The following is a 24,320-nucleotide window of genomic DNA, read 5'->3' as shown; positions in this document are numbered from 1 at the left end:
TGATTTTTCTATTTACAAAAGCTTAACCATGATCTTGATTCCCCATTAGAGTTCTCTTTTTTTTTAAGAGCTATGTGCAAAAAGCTGGACTGCAATAAGCAGTAAACTATGAAGACAAAGCCTAAATATACAATGTTTTCTGTACTAATCAAACAGAATGACTGTGGTATAAACTAGGCATGCTTAATAAAGAATTACAAATTAACTATCAATACAATTCTTATTACAAGGCCAATTTTAATTTTCTTTTCTAATATCATTGCTATTGCAGTTTCAATTTAGATAATTAACTCATATTGTATAACAGGGCTGTTCAACATGCTACCTACCATATGTGATTTGTGGCCTACCTACAAGCACAGAAATTTCCATAAATACCTTCCAAAAGGAACCAGAACTTAGGCAGAGCTCTCACTAGAATGCCAAATCAAAATACACTGTCTATGAAACAACAGACTGTTTAATCAAAACCTAAGATTGGACCATCCCTGTTGTATACCATTGGTCATCACCACAACAGCCATCACACACACAGCCTTAGATTCATTGTCATTAAAAGGTCCCATTTTTCCCCACTATTGGTGGAACCTTCAATAAAAACAGTTAACTCAGGAAGAGGGAAGGGTTTGGAGGGAAGAATGCCAAATGTTGATTTGGATATGTTGACTGTGAGATATCCAGCAAACATGGAATATCAAACTTAAGATACCCAAGAGACAGTTGTTTGTGGGAGACTGAGGGTCAGGAGAGAGATAGGTAGCAGCATAGTACTTTGGTGAAGTTTAAGTGAAATCAAACAATTTTATTATGGGACATACTGCCAAAAATACAAAGAACAAAAATAGGTTGAAACTGATAGAAATCTATTTTTCTTGTGCCTTAAGGGAGCAGAGTGTAATCATTTCCAGGGTGGGAAATGCAAAAATCAGAGACAATGTAGGAGCAAGAAAATAGCCATCCCTCTATTATATTCTGTATCACTCATTCAAGAAAAGAGAATTGGAAGTGATATACAAAATGACATTGACAAAACAACTGAACATGAAATTGGGTTAGGCATATTGTCTTCTAAAAGGTAGGGAAAATGAATATTTTTAACAGATTCTATTACATAGTCTTTAAAATTTTGGTGCTTAAAAGAATAAGATACAACAATCAGAAAAATTTACCTTTTGGAGATAACTCATTCTCTTACAAGGAGTTATATTTCCACTGATAAGTGGGTCTACACTGGAAAGATTTATATAAAATGATCAATATAAAGTGAACAGAACAAGAGTAACATTGTACATGGTTATAGCAATTTTTAAGATAAATATTAAATAACTCAGCTATTCTTAGCAATACAATACTAAAGAAATTCCAAGGGCTTCATGATGAACCAACTGCTAGGAATCCGGAAAAAAACTTATGGAATCAAAATGCAAAGTGAATAACATTTTTTTTGCTTATTTTTTTCTGTGTAAGTTTTTTTTTCCTTTTGGTCTGTGTCTGTCATAACCTGAATAACATTAAAATATATATTAGAATATTACATATGTAAAACATTCATCTAATTATTCACCATCTCAGGGTGGGGTAACTAAAGGAGGGAGGGCCAAAATTGGGAACTCAATTAAACAATTTTTAAAATTATGTTGACAAGTAATTGGAAGGGAAATACAGTATTATTTGACTTGTAAGATAAAAGATTAACTGGATCTGTGGGTGGCCTAAGGCAGGTTCTTAAAATGAGCTATGTAGTAGAAAAGGCAACAGACTTGAAATAGACTTTGGATTCAAATGCTACATTCATCCCTTTCTAGCTGTTTCATTTCAAGCTAGTCTCTTAAAGTTTGGGTCTTCTCTCACCTGCAAATGGGGATAATCTGTACTTCTGAGGGTTCTTTAATTGTAAAATTATGCAAATTATACAAATGTTAGCTAAGATTATCCTTGAACTAATACAGACCAATTAGTTCACGGATAAAAAAATGCAAAAATCCTTTTCCTAACTTTATAAGGCAAGTTAGAAAGTAAGGCAAATTGTTCTTCCTATAAGTTTTGCCAAACATTGGACAAAGGGCCTTTAAATAAAAAAGAAATTCCTTATGAAGACCAACCTAAGCATTATAACACTGGTATGATACAAATAGTACAGGATGTGCCTACTACTTATTTACATAGCTCACCAAATCACTTACATAGCTTTATACCACCTTCTATGTCTAATTCTAGTGAGTGTCACTCAAAACTAGGTATGAGTAAAAAGGGAAAAAATAAAGAAAATGAATGCAGAAAATGGTGACAAGCGAATCACATGATGATCAAAGATCCTATTAGTAAATAATATCAACACAAACAGCAATACCTTCCGAACTTTGTTCAACAGGTCTGAATTAGTATGGCAAGTTAAATTCTTTTTTGCTGTTTCATGCTGACAACAGCCAGTTAGTGCTTTCTCATTTCCAATCAAAGTTCATCAAGAGAGGAAGACAAAAAAAGACAGGCTTACTCAAAACCTTCAAGTCAGTAACTAGGCCAACAATAAAAGGGGTAGAGATACAATAAATCCTCACTAGTGCTTCAATTCATGTGTATGTGTACACACACACACACACACACACACACACACACACACACATATCCCCTGTGCCATTCGCCTTCTAAATCTTTGATTTCAACAGGATATTTGCCCTTTTTTGAATACTAAATATTAGGATTGTTTCCTTTTCTGCTACTTAACAGTCTCCCTATAATCTTAACATTTCCTTCCACTTCTCCTAAATCTCCCAGACTGCAACAAGCGGAGACACAAAATGTATCCTTGATGTCTCAACAGTGCTTGCCTGTTTTATATATCAGGACCAAGTCAAAAATATGGTGCGTATATACAGATACACACACACAAATACATGCAGAAACGTGTAAACACATACATCATATTGGGTTTGCGCATTTGGAATGCCTTCATTTCTTTGATATATAGTACAAACTGTGGTAAAACTTATCTTCCATGAAATTTAGTAACATCATAAACTCTTACTCAGACCAAAAAAATAATGACTTTGTGCCTTTTATAGAATTTTTCTCTCAGGAATACCAGAAAGTAACAAAAACAGGTTATCTTCTAAATTTAAATATTTTAAACCTATTGTTGTCTTGAGGCCCCTCCTGGAGGACATGGAAGGAATATACTTTGGAATGCACAGTATTATAAAAAATGGATGTGGAAAAGTCTTTTCATGTAATGGAAAACAAAATACTATGTACATAGAAAAAATGTCAAAAAAGAACCATTAAACCTCGTATCTCAAAAACTTCATTAAGGTCACACAGCAAAATGGTAACAGAAATCATTAGAAATGTGATGTCCTAGTTCTTATCTTCAGTTCAAAGCAAAAACCACTCTGAAACTTTGATATTTTATTTTTGATCAAAATTATCCTGGGAATCTAATATTTAGTATATTATGTGACTTTTTCCCATTTTTTTTGTCTATCTCCAGCAATTAGCACAATGCCTGAATAACATGTTCAATCAATCTTTACTGATTGAGCATTTTAAATTTACTTTGTTTATGTACCAATAACTCATATTAATCCAGATACATAAGCATACAACTCTCATTAGCAATTTAATAAATCAAAATCATATTTTTTCACCTATGAAACTTACTTTCTAGAAAACATAATTTTCTTCTTCCAAAACCCAAAGGTACCATTGAACTGGACTGTCCAAAATGTCATGCATAAAACCTAAATTCTAAAATGTTTTCTTATAATAAGCAAACTATCAAAATATGAATATAGGGATGGGTAACAAACCTCTGGAGTTTCTACTCAATATAAAACATTATGTAAATATAAGGAAGGCAATGAAATGGTCCCTGCCATCAAGAAAATTGAAATCTAAGAGTGCACAAAAGGCAAAGATAAATAACCAGCAAAATGAGGCAAACAAATGGAAGAGGTAAGCATGAGAATATTTTTAAAGTATTTCCCCTATTTTGCTCATGCCCAGTATTAACACTAAATAGACGTATGAACTACATTTGGAATTTATCCTCTCATTTTAGGAATAGGATGTTTTAACATCTGCATAGCTATTGGGAAAAGTAAGAAATGTTTAAGAATAATGATCCCATTTAAAAATAAACCACTACTATAACCTTTTTAAAAACCATGTAATTGTGGCTAAAGAGCCCATTCTTTTCTTCCTATTTTGTACGTAGAAAAGACTTAGTTTTTAAAAAAGAACAACTGCTTATAAAAAGTTTGAGAAAACAAAAATTATGGGAATGAATTTAGTAATGCTGACAGTTTTCTAAATATAATTAAAATGGTTATTTTTTTTTAAAATCATCTCAATTCTTCAAGTGGTAACCTTTAAAAAGTCTGCAGCATCTCACCTTCATTAGCTCAGATGATCCTGACCCTAGAGGATTTCTGGGGGTAGCCCCCAGAACACAACTCTGAGGATAAGTTAGATGGAAGCTTGAGCAACATGTATGTTTTGTGGAGGTTTTACATAATCCATGATACTTTCTCCTAATTACTTTCCCTGCATCACCAATCCAGTTCATCCTACTAACTGCTAACAAATTAGTTTCACTGCTAACAAATCAGTTTTCCTCAACTGACTAGGTCATCTACCTATTCAGTCACCTCCTGTGACTGTTACCTCTAGGATAGAAAATAAATTTAAAGTCCTTCACAATCTAGCTCCAACTTATTTTTCCAGCCTCAACGGACATTGCCACTTTCATATTCTATGATGCAGACAAACTGGCCTTCTTACTCTATTCCTGTCATACTCACCCTATCTTGGGTGTTCCAGACACCCCATACCTGCAATAAACTCTTCTCCTTAATTCCAAATAAAATTCTTCTCTTTAAGGTGAATCTCAGGCAACATCTTCTGTATGATGCCTTCTCTAATTCTCTTTCCTTAACTACTTAAGGTATATCCCCTCGCAAGTTAGCTTGGAAACAACCACTTGTAACAATTAACTTCATATTTCTGCTTTTAGCATTTTTATATTTTGGCTGCATACACTTCTATATATACTTACTGTCTTGCCCTTTAAAACATAAGCTCACTGTAAGCAGATTTTTTTCATTACTCAGTTTTCATTAGTCATAATAGTATATTCCCAGATACATTTGTATGAAACATAGTAGGTGCTTGATATGTGTTAATTGATTGGTTCTATGTGAACAACCATATGGGATTATCCTTCTTCCTGATAAATACCTATATTTATTTTTTGTCCATTTCATAGAAGTTTATGTTTAAAGGAGAATAAAGGTTATATTTTTTGAAAACTGAAAGATCGTTAAGATTAAAATTCTCTTCCTGCTAGAAATGATTCTTAGACCACGATTTAATCTATACCTGATTATAAATCTCCTTATGATTCTTAGACCATGATTTATTCAATACTTAATTGGAAATCTATCTCCTTAACTCATTACTGTTGGTAAAACCCTTCTAAAAATTGCAAAATCCTACTCTTAACAGGAAATATCCCCACCCTTAATTCAAGTACCATCTAAACTAATTACAAGGCATCCAGAATTCTGCTAGTAACCAAAAACAATAACTTGAAAATGCCACCACAAAGGAATGATGCCGAAAATGCCACCACAAAGGAATGATGCCTAGGAATAGAACTGAGATTCTACCAGGCTAGTTGCATCCAGGTTAAGTTAAAGAAATGTGACAAAAGGGAGAGAAATATGAAATGTACCCAGAAGCTGAACAGGAAGAGTGACTGGAGCAAATTTTAAAACTCTGAAGTAAGTAAAAACTCTGAAAGCAGAAATTAAAACAAAAAAAGAAGCACCATGAGGCTATTTTGATAAAACCAGTTATACTGCAAAGCCTGGTTAAAAATAAAACATCCATGTGGTTGTTTTTTTTCCTTCTATGATTTTATGACTTGATACTAGATGTCATAGTTTTATATAAAATAAAAACTTACTGTTATTGAAAATTCCTCAGCCAAATACTTCAATAATGATGCTTCTCTTGCCAGAAAATTACTTCTCTCCCTCATGTTACCTTGAAGTTGTGTATCAAACACCTTTCTGACCACAGAAGCAGCACTATCAATAACCAAAAAGTTTAACTACCTTGGAGATAATTTCTTCCTCCAAAGACTCGATTTCTTTTAAAAGAATATTTATTTAAAACACTGAGTTTATAGGAAAAATGCCAACAGGTCATTAGAAATGTTAAAACTGACATTTAAAAAAAAATTTCTTTCCTTGAATTGCAACTAATGAAAATGTACTTGTTCCCCAAGCATGTCAGCAATTTGCTTATTTAATATCACTAACTGAAACAAGCTGCAAGATTCCAAACAATTTCATTCCTTGTTTTTCCTATATGCAAAGTAACAAGGTGGCAAACACTCAAAAGATGTTTCACCTAAATACTTTCATCATCATTGGAAATAAAGAGGGGCAGGACAGATATTAAATGAGCAAGGAGTCAACACAAAGATCCTAAGTTCAACAAGTATTATTGACTGATTACTTGTATATATCATACAGGCCTTGAATGGGAAGATCAGACAATGCTGTTAAAGGATAGGGGCTAGAGATCAGGAAGTATTCCTAATCAAATTTTATTGAATATCAATAACAGTGTACAGCTACAGCCTACGAATACTAAATTCTCATACGAATTAAATCACCAACAAAAGTTAGATGGACAAGTGGCAAAAATTACATTATCAGAGACAAATGACTCAAAAATAAGGTAGTTTGTTCGCAAGGAGAAGAAAACAAGGGAAATGGAAAAATACTGATCAGAAAATTGAATATGAACATGGGCTAATTATAAAGAAAAATCTCGGATAAAAACAGGTATGAGCACTTTTAAGTCGAAGGTCTATAAGCATGGGACTTTGTAATGTTAAAAGTTTCTCAAAGAATTGAGTAATTTTGCTTTTAAAGAATTGCACTTTTTGTTATTAAGGGTGACACAAAGGGAGGGGAACATGATACAGAAGCACATCTCATTGACCTAAAAAAATTACCACTAATCTAATTTTTTTAAATTTTGAAGTTTCATGTCATACTCAAATTGGCAAAGATAGCAAAAGATTAGACTAAATAATGAAGAGATTATGGAAAGGCAGGCATGCTACTGCACCATTAGTTTAATTACGAACTGGACCCAACAGTCCTACAAAGCAAATTTTAATTATTCAAATAAAATAGCTAAGATATCTAAAACCCTCTTACTGAAATATTCCACTGCTTTGCATATACCCCAACAAGGCCACTGACAAAGAACGGCTCCACATACACTGAAGTAATGACAACATATTTTTATGGTAGTAAGGAATAGGAAATAGGGAGGGCAGGATACAGATATGAGTAAGAGAATTATATGTCTATTGAGCCTAGTACAGTGGTAAGAGAGTAAGCATAAATCTGTAGTGATTAACTGCCTGGAACAATTAAGACAAAAAACCCAGTGGTATCATACACACTTGCACAAAGTGACAGGGTTTGAGGGACAAAAAACACTCAATGTTGGAGAATGGACATAAATTTATTCAAAGGAAACCATTACCCAGAAATGTCCCATATATACCAAATTACACAGGGTAATGCTATTTGCGGTACCAAGAAGAACGTTTGTATACAGTTGCATTTATATAGCACTTTTTTATTGGTTTCATAAGTGCTTTATACATATTACCTTATTGGATCTTCACCATTGTCCCATTATTATAGATGAAGAAACTGAGGCAAAGGGATGTTAAGTGTTTTCTTTCAAAGTCATGCAGGTAAGAAGTGCTTCAGTATTGATTTTAACATAGGTGTTCCTGATTCAACCTCCAGAGCTCTATCCCACTATATCCTCTACATAGAACTGGAGACCATGTATACCTGGGGAAAGCTAAACAAATTGTGGTTTGGTGAATGGTACAGTGGCTAAAGTGCTGGGTCTAAAGTCAGGTGGCCTGAGTTCAAATCCTGCCTGAGATAATTTGGGCAAATCACTTTTCTTTTTACCTCCTTTAAATCAATTGTAAGATGGGAATAATACCACCACATGCCTCCCATGAGAGTTTGAAGGATCAAATGAGTTAATACCTGTGAAGCACTTCATACAAGGTATGGAATTAATAGCCACTATATAAATACTAGCATTTATTCTTAAGGTAAGAAAGGAAAGGTGAACAAGTACAGGGTTGAGAAAACACAGCCAACACAAAGAAAATACAGTTCAGTGGGGAGAAGTGATGGAAATTTGGTTAGTGTAAGATTGAAGGGAAGGTGAGTGTGGCCGTATAGTTGTATAAGAGCTGATAGTGGGCTATAAAAGTTCTAACCATAGGCTCAAGATTGGGGTATAAGCCCACAAATAGTCTGCCTTTTGAAGACAAGGAGTCTCTGAGGTGAAGTTGAAAAATGAATGCATTTCAGTTGTACCCAGTACAGAGGCATGAGCTTTTTCAGGCTGATGGAGGAGTTAAATATAACTTCCTACTTTTTACCCTGAGAAACTGTAGGATGGTGGTGCCATTAAAAGAAACAGATGAGTAGAAAGGAGGGTATAAACTCAGGGGATGTATAACCTTATAGGTGAAATTTTGGCTTGAACCTGAAAGATGCCAAGGACAACAGGAACCTGAAATCAGGAGACAGAATATTCCAAGTGCGAGTGACAGCCACAAAAAATGCCTGGAGCTACAAGATGGAGTATCTTTTGTAAAGAACAGCAAAGGAAAAAGGCCATTTTCATCGGACCAAAGAACAAGGTGGAGAGTGTGAGATGGAATGAGAAGATGGAAAAAAGTGGTTATGAAAAACATAAAGAGTATTTTCTAGTTGATACAAGAGGTGAAAGAGTGAAGTAAGTTTTACTGAGTAATGGTGGTGCTGGGGTACACAATGTGACACTCTCAGATCAGCACTTCAGAAAGAACACTATGGCAGGTATGGGGGTGGACTTGAGTGGGGACAGGCTTGGGGCAAGGAGACCAAGCAGTACACATTGCAATAGTATGGGCATGAAGTGAAATGTAAGCATGGAAGGAGACAATATGGGTCTACAGAGATGAAACTGGTTTATACTAAAATTTACGGCTTAGCTTTTTAGTATATGGTTGCAAGTAAGTTCCTGATGCAAATGAATTTTATTACTCATGCAAAGTAATTTATCTTCAGTATTAAAAAAGCTTGGGAAATGGAATTCTGCTATACTGATTATAATCTGTGGAAATAAAAATGAAACAAATTCAGGAATAGCTAAAGCCAAGTTATTTCATTTATTTATTCTGAGTTATCCAATTCATCAGTAACAAAGGGTAAAACTAGAAAAAAACCTATAAAGATGAATATGCATATGGATAAATTCATTGCTAAAAAGTTAGAGCATCTTGTAGCTCAAATTTCCCCTCATACACATTTTAAGAAGGCATTAAAAATGACGTAAGTCAAATGACTTGTCCAAAGTGATGCCCAATGGCGGGGTAAAGCAAAGAATTGAACCCAGGTTTTTGAAAGGCCTCCAGATCAGCAAAGAATACATGCATCTAAAAACATTGCAAGACAAAGGAAAATTAATCCAAAAACTTTTTAAGAAAAATGTTCAAAACTTCTGAATATGGAAAACAAGTTATCAACAGAAAGAATCTACTAATTGCCTGCAAGAAAAAAGAAATCTACCCTACAAAGCCTGTAACATCTTAGTTTAACAATTCCATTGACAAAAATATGTGAATTCTTAAGAAAGAATATCCAACATTTACAATAAACCACAGCAAGGATTGCAATAGTGCACTTCACACAGCAAAGGAACTTAAAATGCAATCCAACGTGACAGTTGGTTAACCAGTGCCTAACCATTAACGAAAAAATGATAATATTTTTAAGAGAGATTCATGGTATGAGGGTGACAGGCAATCAGGGTTAAGTAACTTGTGCAGGGTCACATAGCTAGTGTCCGTCAGAGACCTCCTAGAACTCAGATCCTCTTGACTCCTGGGCTGCTCATCTCCTGTACCACCTGGGTGCCCCCAAAAAAGATATAGACTTATCTGAAGCATTTCTAGACAAATGGCTTGCCTCTCAAACACCCCAAATAATGAAATTACAAGTATGGGAAACAAATATACTAATCAAGAACCAGAGACCATTAAGAGATCTCTTTCTAAAAGTAAAAAGGAGACAAAGATGAAAGCAGGTGTGTCAAACTGCAGGGAAAAACAGATCTGAGACGACAAGGCGTAAATTTCACAAGACTAAGCTGGAAAATGGGATAGCATATAAAAGGGGAGAAGGGAAGAACAGAGGGGCCTATTTGAAGGACCTTAAACCAATCCAAAGTTGACAAGGAAAAATAATTCCTGTAGTTTCATGCAGGAAAATGGCTAAGAAGGCATTGACACAACGGTAAAAAAGGGAAGGGAATTCTTAATTCAGGAGTGGAAGCGGATATAACTGATGAATATTCGTAAGGTGGAAGAGAGATTTTCTATAGAGATTACAATGGGTATAATCTAGAGACATTTGGTAGAGCTGTCTGTTCACAGCTACCAAATGCTATACTCCATCCAATCACTTATTCGGACATAAATATGCCCCCAAAATTTTCTATTTATCTCTTTCAATGGTTTTTCTTGTGTTTCTTGTGAAAAGTCTGCCCAAAAAAACCCTTTTCAAACAAGTATAAATCCAAAGTTCCATAGGCCTCATATTGATCATAATTATTGTGATAATGTTTAATCACAGAGCTCTTTTTTGGTTAGGATGAGTAATCAAAATGCAAACCTGTAGAAGCTAGATATAACATGTGATGACACTGACATCTACTGGGCAACAACATTTTTTAAGGTTTCTCCAGCAGACTAAATTTAATTCAAAATTTCCTTCTTTTTTTTAATTGCATATAAGATATCATTGGTACAGAGAATTCCCAGAGAAGAAATCTATCCTCATCCTGTGTCATCCCTATTTTCCTCATTACCAATGGACATGTGTTCTGCAATTTCCTATCTTAAAGAAATTTTCTTGGGGTACTACGGAGCAAAGTAACTTGCCAGGTTACACAACTAATTTGTCATAGACAGGATTTATAGCCAGTCTTTCCTGCTTCTGAGGGTGATAGTCTAGCTAGGTTTCTTTGGTTTTTTTAATCACCCCCTTCCAAAATTTTTTTAAAAGGGGTATTGTAATCCAGTGTTTTGCTTTTCTGTTTATAGATTTCTACTCAAAAAAAGCAATCATCTTCAAGAAAACAGAGCCAAAGGACTGACAGAATCTTCTAAATGAAACTTTTTAAGAAACATTTGTATTTTTCCATACTACAGGGCACTTTTTACAAAAACTATTAAGGTATAGTGATATTGCAAAAAAAAACTAAAAAAGGCAAATAGTTTTTCAATAGGACATTCTTTATAGACTAACACAAAAATAGGAATCAATTCAGAGAATAAAAAGGACACAGATACAAATGGATTTATGAAATACTAAATGATTAGTCAAAATACTAATAGAATTTATAATTATGTGAGAGAAAATTATAATGATAAACCATATAGTAAGATTTCAGGGATGCAGCTAAAGCATTCCTACTGGGAAATCTTATATTGCAAAAAAATACATTAACAAACTAGGAAAAGAAAGGATTAATGTCCTGAGTATCCATTTTTAAACATCAGAAACACAAAATAAGCTACAATCCTTCAAAAGAAACTAACAAAAATGATAAACCTTTAGCCAATGTGATTAAGAAAGCAAAGACAAATGAAAATTCAAGAAAAGAAAGTTAAATCTGAACAAATCCAAGAAAATATATAAAATTATGGGAACCTACAATGTTTTGCTGTTTAGTTTTGTCTGTTACACATTTAGTGTTTTCTCGGCAAAGATACTGAAAAGCGATGGGCAAGTTACTTCACCACCTCATTTTACAGAGAGGGAAACTGAGGCAAATGTAATTAAGTGATTTGTCCAGAGTCAGAGCACACAAATTTCTGGGGCCATATTTGAACTCGGGGAGATAATCGTGACTACAGGTCCAGTACTTTATCCATCACACAACCTAGCGCCTCACTGCACAATTATATGATAATAAAGTTGAGAACAGAGGAATACATGCAAAAATATAAAATACATAAACTAAAAGACAAATTACGTAATGTACAACAAGAATACACAACTAACTTATAGGAATTTATTATCATTGGTAACCAAAAAACTAATTGTCTCAATGGAATTACAGGAGAACTGATAAAGTTTTTAAAGGAACAATTAGTTAGAAACACTAAGCAAATGACTCTCAAAATTGAGCAATGAAAGTACTCTAGCAAACACTTTTCTAAAAAAGAATGTACTCCAACAATAAAGTAAAGAAGAGCTAAACACTGCTGTCATTAATTGATTTTAAAAGTTTTAAATACCATACTGCAAAAGCATAGAAATCTACCCACAAAGTTAATCATTATTACCAATTTTATCAGGGATACGAGGATGGCTGGACCGTGTACTGTCCCACAATAAAAATAAACGAAACCACATAACTAACTGAACAGAAGAACAAGACCTGACAAAGTACAATACTCCAAATTATTCTAAAAATACCGCAAAGTATAAACATAAAGTGATCTTTTAACATCATAAAAATTATTTAAAACCAACAGCAAGTACCATATAGAATAATTGTTTTCCAGTAAATACTGGCCTAAAGCAAGGATGCTTATTTTCTCTCCTATTATTTGAAATAATTCTGGAAAACTCTGGTTAGTCATAGCAAGAAAAAGGAAAAAATACAAGTGTAAGGACAGTAGAAAAAAATAAAAACTATCCCTATTTGCTGATGATATAGGTATACTCTAAAAAGTTTAAAAGATACTAATTGAGAGTGTAGCTTCTGTAAAGTAGCAAGCTACACAAAATAAACCCACAAAACTCATACCCTCATTCAAAACAACTACAAATTATCTGGGATGGGAAGGTATCCATCTAACAAAGTACTCCTTGAAGAATATCATAACTGAAACATGAATACAGGTTAATCAGTGTTCATGGCTGAGCCACACCAACACAAATTACACTATCAAAGTTAATAAAATTAACTATAAACATTTATCCGAATGATCAAAAACTCTAGAATATCAAGGGAAACAGTGGAAAAGTTTGTAATGAAGGAAGAATAACACTTTCAGACCCTTGCAATACTATAAGATTTGAAAAACCATTTTGGACTGGCTGAAAAGAGTGGATGAGTGAAATTGCCCAGACAATGGAGACTGAGAAACAAACCCAGTATTCAATCTAAGGGATACTTCTCTGGGAGTGGAAAAAAAGGACAAAGAGGAAATTTAAGAAAACTAAGAGCTGCTGAGAAAACAGAAAAGTAGTGTGACAGAAATTAGTCTTAGACCAACATCTTAAATAATATTCCACAAATTTAAATGGATATATGACCTTAATAAAATTCATACCACTAAGAAGAAGACAATTGAAGCAGATCATATACTTTGGATAGATATATCATTTTTTTTCATACAAGATGCAGACAACCAGGATACAAAGAAAAAAACAGAGGTAACATGGCTATACATATATGATTAGCAGAGAATAAATACTACAGGGTACTTTCAGGAGGGAAAGACTAGGAGGTAGAGGAATGAGGAAAGGCCTCACGTAGAAAGTGTAAGCTCACCTGTACTTTGAAGAAACTAATGATTCTATGAGTTGTGGCATGAGGCGGGGCCACCCCACGCAAAGGAAAGAGGAAGGAAAAAGAGCAGCAAACAGACCAGTAAATATAAATGGTAAGTGCAGCAGGTATGAGGAATGCAGAAAGATGATGGGAGATAAGAGATACATGTGAGGAACACCGGGAAAGTCAATTTCTCTGGACCAGTACATGAAGAAGAGTAATAATAATCCTGGAAAGGTGGGTGGTAATGGCTTTGAATGACAAACAGGAGATATTTCACCACAGTTGTAACAATGAATCACTGGAATTTATCCAAAGGGGAGAGATACAGTTCTGTTCTTTACCAATGTCACATTGGCAGCTTTGTGGAAGATGTACAGGAGAAGGGAGACTTGCTGTAAGTTTTACATTCCAAGTGAAGGGAGATGAGAACCTGAACTAATATGATATGTAAAAGATATTATGGCGATCTATTTGAACTAAAAGAATGTTGGACTCATAGGCCTGGTGGGAGTGAGCGGAGTAAACAATGATTTGTTTTAGGCATATTGCACTGAAGATACCCACATAATAATACACCAGTTTGAAATTCTATAGCTCACTTGGGAGATCACAGCAACAATCATAGGTTGTAGAATCATCTGCGTAAAAATGAGCAATGAACCTTAAGACCTGATTAAATCACCCAAAGGAAGCTTGAAGTGAATGAGAGCCAATGATAGCTGGAACACTTTGGGTGCTAAATACAGAGGGTGATCCAAAGGAAACTAAGGAGGCAGAGTAAGGATGGACAGCCATGTCAAGTGCTGCAGATATCAAGAAACTTAAGAATTAAGAGAAGCCATAAGAATTAAGAAAAGGTTATCAAATTTAACAAAGATAATTAACGTTTGTAAACAGTAATATATACAAACCCCTATGTTCAGAAATGAGGCACTACATGGGTAACACCTTTATTAACTTTGAGGAGTTTATAGTGAAGTGAAATAAGAGGTTCACAGATGATTCCCATAAGCAATTAAGAATGCAATCTAAACTTAAAAATTACCAAAATCATTAAACCCTTAGAATGGCGTGTTCAAAAAGGTTTTTAAATAGAGGAAGTAAAAATGAAACATAGCATCCCCTTTACAAAAAATGATTCCGAGGGACAAAAGGAGGTACACTGTATCAAAGCACCCCTGATCCAGTGATTTCTTCCCAAGCCCTACAGAAAGGGCAAGCAACAGAAAAAACAGCAAGGCATTGAAAGTCTTTAAAGCACAAATGTTGTTCCCACACTGTTTACTTTTTTATAAGGTGTTTGAAAATATTGTCATCAAAACTGATGTAATTACAAGGCGACTAGCCAATGACTAGCAAAGGTTCTGCTACATTCATCACTGAGGAGTATGATGCCTGTAAATAAGTTAAGGAAGCCTGCTCCAGCCATCAGAGTCAAGCTACAAAAAAGAAACAACTGAAAACTGACTGAGAAAAAGACAAGGGCCATTTGGAAAGGTACAAGTGATGTCTGCCTTTCTCTTCAACACATTGAAATGGAGTTGAGTTCAGATCCCAAATAAAGTGTAGCACAGGGAGGTATCACTAGGGGTCTAGGTTAGTTAACATAATCAATACTAGAAAAATGATGTTCCTTCTGAAAGGAAGGGCAGGGGCTGCTCCGTGGGGACAGTGAGTACAGCACCAGCCCTGGAGTCGGAGGACCAGAGTTCAAACAGGCCTTAGACACTTGCTAGCTGTGTGGCCTTGTGCAAGTCACTTAAATCCCAATTGCACTGCCTTCCCTATCAAAAAAAAAAAAAGTCAGTACTGGTAAGGGTTTAATCTGAGACAAGGGGCTATGTTTTCTGTTCTAGTTCTGGCAAAGTCCTGAATTTCTCCTAATGAATCACAGTCTGGAATAGACTGAAACAGGTATCCAAGCTGAATTCTGTACATGTTATATCAATGAATAAGGAAAGTTGGCAAGCCTTTAGTCATTACTTATGAAACCACCATCTTTTAATCACAAGAAATTCATCCTGCGTCCCATGGAACTTCTGAAAATTGTTGAGTTAATATTTGTAAAAATTGCTTTAAAATTCTTAAAATTCTTAGGGGAAAAGATCACTGTGCCATGATTTCACTTAAAGAAACCAAAATTATCTTTAATAAGCTATAGTCAAGGACACAAACTTTACTTTTTATTTTCCAAATTTATTTAAAAGCAATAATTTAGTATATTCTTCGGGAAGATGGTATTGGTATTATGATCTAATTTTTAAAATGAAGTAACTGGGCTTCCCCAAGAATGTGAACACTAAACTGGTCATAAGAGCCTTGAGTTTTTTCACATTAAAAATCAGGTACTTGATGTGACAAGCCATACTTTTTCAAATTCTCTTCCCTTTTTTCCTAACCCTAATTAGGCTACATTTCTTTTTTAAATTAGTTTAATGAATATAAATATTTTAGCACATAGAAAACTTAATTTTTAGCATTTGATGTTAGTGACACGCAATGAAAGCCTACTAGAGTGTTTCCTGCTTTGTTCCCTCTAAATATTAGAAAACAACATTAGGACAATTCTTCAGTCTGACACCTTTTGTCAAAGTGGAAAATATCATCTGTAATTTAATCAGTTTCATGGTGTGAAATTCTCTTTGCCTAACCCTTAAAGTCCAGAGAGGAATTCTATTCAACTTATAGGGGATTTTAGGGTGATGATGACCCAAAAGTAAGTCAGAACTCCCTTTCTCTATGGAGTGACCAGATTAGGGTAAATGATCAGACTAAGAGAAGGAAGAAAACTTTGATTAATTCTCTTAATAGAATAATCACTTTGGTTCACAGTCCCTAGGGCTGGAAGAAGAAATGATTCAGGAGGAAATGAACATTTTTAAGAACCTGATACTTTGGGTGTCCCCAAATCTGAGCAATTATTTTTCTGTTTAGTGAATCCAAACTGTTCTTTGGACTTTATCCCTCAGTTTTATCGTGATTATGTAATTTGTTTTTGTTCTTGATCAGTTTAAATTGTAAATTGGATTTCTCCCCCTTAGGATGATCTCTTAGTCAAGATGCTCAGAACTGAAAGTTAATTTATCTCAGCCAGGCTTCTCCCCAAAGCAGAGTATAGAATCTTCCTTCCAGCGTATCAACACCCAAACCACAAAATTTCAAGTTTTGATTCCGTTTCTATTTTCAACAACAATGGCAGTTCAACAGAGAGCACTTGCCAGTAAAAGAATTGTCTTAAGTCATTTGCTTGCCGGCAACTCAAAACTAAATGCAGTATTTATCTACATACAGAACATAACTTAAAATACCATTCGGATTATAGTCAAATTGAATTTGAATCACGAAGCCTAGGAAACATAGAAATTTAGAGGAAAAAAGTAGAAAAGAAACCACTTATAGAGCTTACACATCAGCAGAGAAGCAAAAAGTACTAACAGCCAACTCCTGAAGAGGACAGAATATTATTGCCCAGATAAGAACACAATTGTCTTTAGTCTAACTAAACTAAAACTGCACCCACTGCAGTCATTTCCTTTGCAAGTTATAATAAGGTACAGTGCTTGATTACTATGTGAAACCCTAACTGCTAGAACCTTTAAGTCTCAGTAGGTAAGCCAAACACTTAGGATAAGGGAACTGTGTTCCCATTTTACAAAAAGATGTGGACTTGGCAATGTGCCAGGATAACACTTCTGAAGAAAATGTGAGATCTGGTTGGCCATAGTTGGAAAAAGACAACCAGAAATCATAAACTAAGTATCCCCATCTTCAAAACTTACTTTCAAAGATACTTCCCCAAACTTCTTTGCAGAAGTGGGACATCAGTGTAGAGCAATGCATATAATATGATGGTTTTTTGGTGGGAAGGGGGAGAATATATACAATGGGAAACACAGACGATGTCAAAAGATAATAAAATAAGTTCTTTCTTTTAAGTTAATATTGAGTCATTCACAATAAGTTATTCATGCTCACATCTGTAGACCTAGAGTCTATCTTTAAAACAACACTAACTCCTCTGAAGTCTAAAAAATTCAGGAAAAATAAAACAAAAAACAAAAAACCACTAAACCTCAGACAAGAAGACCAAGCTGTACCTTGTCGGTTTAAAAGCCTCCCAGATGAATTACTTTACAGTAACAACATGTGGAAAATGCTGTATCTTGGATTCCCTCCACCCACTCTTATGTCACACTGATAGTTGCTAGGATCAGGGTAAGCAGAGTTGGGAGAGGGTGTGGAAATGATGTCAACTTACCACAAGCTACATGGTAAACAAAACCAGAACATGTGTGTCACAAGAAAAATAAATCACAGAGCATTTATCAATTGAGAGGAAGCTTTTTTATCCTTGATACAAAAGAAAAAAATTGTACTGATGACAGTATCTATGTGTGTATATGTATATATGCATAAAAACCATATATACATAAAACCCTCCCAAAGGTGAAACTCTAGATCTCATATTCAATAGTCGGGGGTTCAAATGCTTTTTTATAAAACATGACCAGCCAAGGCAGAATAAGTGCTTGTAAGTGGGGAAATTAAGGAAGAGCATAAAGCTGCCCAATATTAGGAAGACACTAAGTGGGACATTAATGGAACAATAAGAAAAAGAAACTCAGTAAACCTGTCTTAGTGACTTTCTCTGTAAAACTGCTACATTATGATATGGATTAAGTCACTTTTAGGAAACAGCTGTCCTGCTTTTTCAGGGAAAAGAATGAATGCCAAAATAGGACACTGACATCCTGCCTTACTCTATCAAAACAACTATAGTGCTAAAAGGAGGTCATGTTATCACCTTTTAAGCACAAATTATAGATGCTACTGAAACAATAACTAGCATTTAGAGAGATTTAAGATTTGTAAAGCACTTTATAAACACAATGTCTCAAAAGTCTTTGCCCAATTCTAAGCTATTAAAGATTTACAATTAAATATATTGCTACATAGATATAAACTAATCTTAATAGCTTAAAATGCACTGAGGCATTAGGTACAAATTGTAATGTCCCCTTTTATCAGCTGGGAGGTAAGTGTTAACATTAACCATTCTATAGATGAGGAAACTTGAGGTAGAAAGAAGTGGCTTGCCCAGAATCACACAGCTTTTAAGTGTATGAGACTAGATTCGAACTCCAGACATAGCTTTCTATCTACTGTACCACCTAGTTGCCTGGAAGAAAAAAAAAACGAAACAAAAACCTAAAGACCATAACAATGCTGACTCATTTATGACAGCTATCTAGACAAGATGGGTAAATGCAATGGTCATGGCAGAAATTTTGGCTCACTTCCATACTATTATGGAGGCGATTTTGATCTAAATTATAAGGGTATTGCAGCCTCTTCTTTTTGACCTAAGTTTCCAATAGTTGGTGAACTCAAATCTAGACTGCTAAAGTACTTTATGTAGAGCCACTGCTAAACACCACTCCAATTCCAACTGAAAAAGGAATTGTTTGCCTAGATTTTTCAGCTACCAAACTCAGTAATGTTAACTATTCGTCCCCTGCCAGTCAAATAACAACTTTGCACTCTATGGAACAAAGCACTCATTACCAAGGGTTCTACAATTTCTTCAGCTTCCCGTGGCCCCAAAAATGTTAAGTTTCCTTACTTTCTTACATCTCCTTCCTTTTCTTTGGCCTAAGAAATACTTATCTGATTCTATTATCACTAAGTAAAGCTGTACCTGAATAGGTAAATGCACCTGAATGTATTTCACATAAGAAAAAACTGAGAATGGAATGAGTACTTATTTACTTCTGTAACAGTTTTTTTTTTAAACAGCAGTTGTCTGGAAAATAAAATAGTCTGAAAACAGTACCAGTTGGGTAGTTAAGATTCATTCTCATTCTCTCAATCATGCCACAACCCTGTTTTTTCCCTAACTTCCAAGTCTAAGATCACTCTGGAATATGTGAAATCTAGCTGTTACTTTTTAACATCTTAACTCCTCACCATAAATAAGACTGAACAAACTCCATTTGACACATCCACTGATACTTCTCAATTATAGGACTATGAGAGAAAAATAAATTCATGTCAGCAGACTTCAGATTTTATATAAACTTTCTTCATTTTTTAATAGGAAAAGGATCTTGAGCTAAAAAAATCCTTTTAAAAATATATAATCCTCCTCAGAAGGGGATAAAATAAGCTAACTATTAGGAAATGGCACTAAACTAATGAAAATTGAAAAGCACTCCTTTATTAATGAAACTATAATATAAAAAGTAAACATATACTGGGAAATGCAGCAACCCTATTCAAACAAGAGCTGCCAGTTTCTTAAGTAATGGAGATGATTCTCCATTCATTTCCCTATCAAAAGTCCCCTGTCTAGCTACTCACAGGGCCACCATCCCACTCTGTGATTTATCAACTCTCTCCAATACTGCTACTGATATGGATTTTTAATTTGTCGGTTTTCTATTAAAAAATCTGAGAATGATTTCCAGGTGATTAATCATTTTATTAATCATTCAACAAATAATTAACAAAAGGGTTAGTGGTATTCTGGAATGCCAGAGCCCTCTCAGGCAGCCTGTTCAAGGCTGACATGCCTTTCGAAGAATGGGTATTCCTAAGGGTGGCAATCAATTCTGATTTTTAAATGTAATGAGAAAATGAATATTATATTGAGGTGAAACTAGTCTAATGAGGGACCGGGATTCTTGACACTCATTCTTTCATTTATTTCCAGACCACCCCCAGCCTTGAGCAATCCAGGCAGAGACTTTATTCCTAGAGTAGAACAATGAGCAAGAATTCACCTTAAAGTCTTTGTAAGGTTCTGTAGTCATTAGCTCCAAGGTTTCATCTCATCAGCTGCACATCTTCATGAAACTTATCTCCAAATGAGGGAAAAAATCCCCAATATTTATTTAATAATATTTCTCTAAATCTATCCATCCACTCCCTTCTCGTAAAGCACAGATCTTACATTGTCACTTCCCTGATAGAGAACCTATTATATCTAAGATAAAAAGCAAAGCCTTTAGAGCCCTCACAATCTACCTTCAAACTGCCTTTCCAAGCTGGCCACACATCACTCTTTCTTATGCACCAGTTTTCTTTCAATCAAACTAGCTTGCTATTATTCATCTATGTATGTATGTCTGTGTGTATGTGTATATCCATACTTAATTCTTGGCTTGAGGGAAGGTGAAAAAATAGAACAGAGTAAAAAGTACACAGCAAAGTACAAAATAAAACTTACAAGGAAGCAAAGAAAAGATGGATAGCTCTGAATACAATGTGTAGTATTTATCATATAGGTTTCCTTGTATGTTTTGCATTGTCTTATGTTTTGTTGTGCGTACACAATGATTTTTATAATTCTGTATTTAAGTTTATAATGTTTCCTTTATATTGTGCATTTCAGCTTAAAATGAACTTAAATTTTATGAAAAAGAAATGAATTTAAGTTTTTGTCAGCAGGCAAAGAGACATAAGGAATAGGCTGCATGCATCTCAGTGATAGTGGTTCAGTGTATTTTCCTCAGGAAATAAACACTGAATAAGGAAGATAACATGGAATAAGGCTATAAAGGTAAGCTGGAACCTAACTAGGCTATGAGAAGATATTTGTATTTTATCCTATAGGAAAAAATCTGCTAAAGATTTCAGGGTAGCGGTCTAACATGTTTATTAACTGATTATGAAGATTAAATCAACAAGCCATTAAACACCAAGAACTTTGCTAGGTGAAAGGGACACAAAGAAAAAAAACACCTATTTCCAAGAAACATTTTACAAGGGGAATGTTTACTCATTAGTATACATAAGCATATATGCAATTAAATTACATACAGAATAAACAGGGGATGGGGATCAGTAGATAGGGTACTAGTCAACTTAGCCACTTTGCCTTAATACACTCAAGAAGGAAATGGAAATCACTCCAGCATCTTTGCCAAGAAAACCCCATTGACCATATGGTCCCTAGGGTCACACAGAGTCAGACACAACTGAACAACACCACGAAATAAATATAAAATTCATAAAAGGTGGTCGGGGGAAAGTCACTAGCAGTCAGGAGTAATTGTGAAAGGTTTCTTGTAGAAAAATATGCTTGGATTGCATCTTGAAAGAAGAGGGGTATTCTAGAAGACTGAAGAGTTAATGCTTTGCTTTCATGAGATGGCTATTACAAAGTACAGTAATATAAGATGGAATGTCAAGCATTAGGAACTGATAAAAGAAAAAATCCAATTTAGCTGGACCAAGAGAGTGCAAGGAGAATAATGTATGATGAAGCTATAAAGATAAGTTGGGGGCACGTACATAGGGCATTTAAAAGTTAAAATGTGGTTAATGACCTGAAAGAATATTGAAAGGTATAGGAATGAGAAGAATGCATTTAGTAAGTTACTCATTAAAAAAAGAAAACAGGATGGAATATAGATATAAAAAAGAGGTTATGGTCCATTCAGAGTTTGATATTCACAAAGTGGAATATTTATAGTTAAAGGTGAATTCCAGAGTGAGACCATCCCCGTACGTGTTGGAGGTGGAAAAGAGTAGATAATGGAACTGACTGAACCTAAGGAACTAAGAGGCTGGGTTATTTAAGGAAGCATCAACCTGAATGGTGAAGTCCAATAAAATAAGGGCATGGGCAGAAGGTGGGAAAGAGAAACAGTGAGCCAGGTGCTGAACTCCTAGAGAAAGAAAATTACCTGGGGGCAGGTAGAAAACACCAAAATCTGTATGGGATGAAAGCTTTTTTTAAAAACGAATTGCTTTAAAGAAAATGCTGAATTATGGCAGTAGAGTGTCTAGAAATGACAGGTAAGGGCAAAAAGTATTTCATCATCTAAGATACAGTTGAGGAAGATCAGGATGAAGTAACAGGAGGTAGAGGATGAGAATAGTTTATATTCTTTGATTTGTAGTCATCAAAATAGTAGTGGGGGGCAGATGATTTGGAATGCTCATAGTAAGTGAAGTCCTGAAAGTGGTTAAGTTCAACAAGAGAATAGGAAAAGGAAAAAAGAAATAGAAAAACAAGAAGAATCCGAGGTGTAGAAGTAGATAAAATAAGAAAGTCACGTCAAGGAAAACGAAGAGAAAACAATGACAGGAACATTAGGAGGGACTGGCTAACAGTGTCAAATGATAAGGTCTAAGAAGAGTATTACTTCTGTAAAGGAAAAGCCAAAGAACCTGTTCAGGGAGCTATAGCACAAAGAGGGACATCTGCTCACAAACTTTAGTATCAGGAACTACCAGTAAACTTTCCATCTTGCCCCTCTCAACAACTGGAATACTCCTGCTTACATGCTTTTGTTATCAGATGAGATGACCCACCTCGTCTCAGTCTCAGCTAGGTTTTTTTTTTTGTTAGGATAGAAATAACCATGGGATATTTTTAGGGAGGGGAAGGGAGCCAAACCAAGGAGGGATTAAAGAGTGACTGACAAATCAAAAAAGGTCCCAGTAGATATAAGTTATGGGATTTAGAGCACCAACCAAAAGGTAAACTGTATAAGGGGTTAAAAAAATGGGAAGATGAATCCTGTCTTCAAAAGCACTCAAGCCAATTCAGGAGATAAAAAAAATTCTTGTGAAATAATCAGATTTTACTAACCCATTTTTATCTTAGCTTTATCCATGTAATTAATGTTTACCAATTGACTACTACAAAGTATAAAGAAAAAAATCTTTTCCCTTACCTCTGTGAGTGAGGTTCAAGGCACACCTCCATGCAGGGCTTCATCTAAGCTGGTAAGGGTTGTCGCTAAGCAAGCTGAAGAAAGGTCAGACTTCTCTAACTTCATCCCATAAGCCTGAATTAACAAAAATAACTGAGAACTCAGATTCAACTGGTTAATGCTCCAGACTTTCATTTTGGCCCTCAAACAAAGTGAAGCAAATTATTCTACATCGTTTTTATAATCTGGTAAGTCTGAATGCCCCTACATCATACAACACAAATAAAATTTTTCTGCTACTTTTCAATGAAACTAGGGCACTTCTGCCTTTCTTGTTTTGTGATGTTTCTATAGTGCATGATATCAACACTTTGGGGAATAATTATTCTAAGGTTACCTTCTGATTGGTGGGATGTTAAAAGTTTGTTAAAGGATAAAAAAAAAGACATCCACTTTTTATATATAGGGTTTCTTGAAAAAAAAATTGGAAAAATGCCTTTTCCTAAAAAAAATACAACCTAATTTTTGTTTGCACAAGTGGCTGTTTCATTACAAAATCAAAAGTCTCCCTGAAACCATCATACCATTTACCATTCACTCTTGTTAACATTCCACTATTACTGTGTGGTAGAAGTAAGAAACTTATACCATAAAAAATGATAGGCAAAAATAAAATGAGCAGAAGCAGGACAGTTTATAACAATACAACACTGTAAAGATCATAAACTTTGAATGACTTAGGAAATCTAATCACCAAGAAGCACAATTACAGAGGCCTCATGAAGAAATGCTATCCACCTCCAGATAAGGAAGTAAAGGTTAAGGCTAATGGAATTTGTCTTATTCGGACATTTTTTCTGAACATTAACATGGTGGGAATTTGTTTTGCTTGCTTATACATGTTAATGACCAATTTCAATTTTCTTAATTTCTTGCTGGGGAAGAGATGTAAATAAATCATAGAAAATTCAGAGCTGA

The 24,320-nt window shown here is 34.7% G+C and overlaps 1 protein-coding gene across 1 annotated transcript in view; it reads right to left on the bottom strand.

Moving 5' to 3' along the window:
* The window catches only part of RAD51B (RAD51 paralog B), an 817,688-nt gene that overhangs the window by 783,765 nt on the left and 9,603 nt on the right, over positions 1–24,320 (bottom strand). Inside the window, 4 exon segments of the mRNA XM_036736712.1 lie at positions 5,966–6,103; positions 6,105–6,151; positions 9,099–9,219; positions 23,364–23,477. Of these exon segments, the coding sequence (XP_036592607.1) occupies positions 5,966–6,103; positions 6,105–6,151; positions 9,099–9,219; positions 23,364–23,477 (420 nt within the window).

This window comes from Trichosurus vulpecula, chromosome 8 (assembly GCF_011100635.1).
Source record: "Trichosurus vulpecula isolate mTriVul1 chromosome 8, mTriVul1.pri, whole genome shotgun sequence".
In the NCBI taxonomy this organism is placed as follows: Eukaryota; Metazoa; Chordata; class Mammalia; order Diprotodontia; family Phalangeridae; genus Trichosurus; species Trichosurus vulpecula.
Note: the sequence above shows the minus strand (reverse complement) of the source record. Positions and strands in the feature narration are given on the sequence as shown.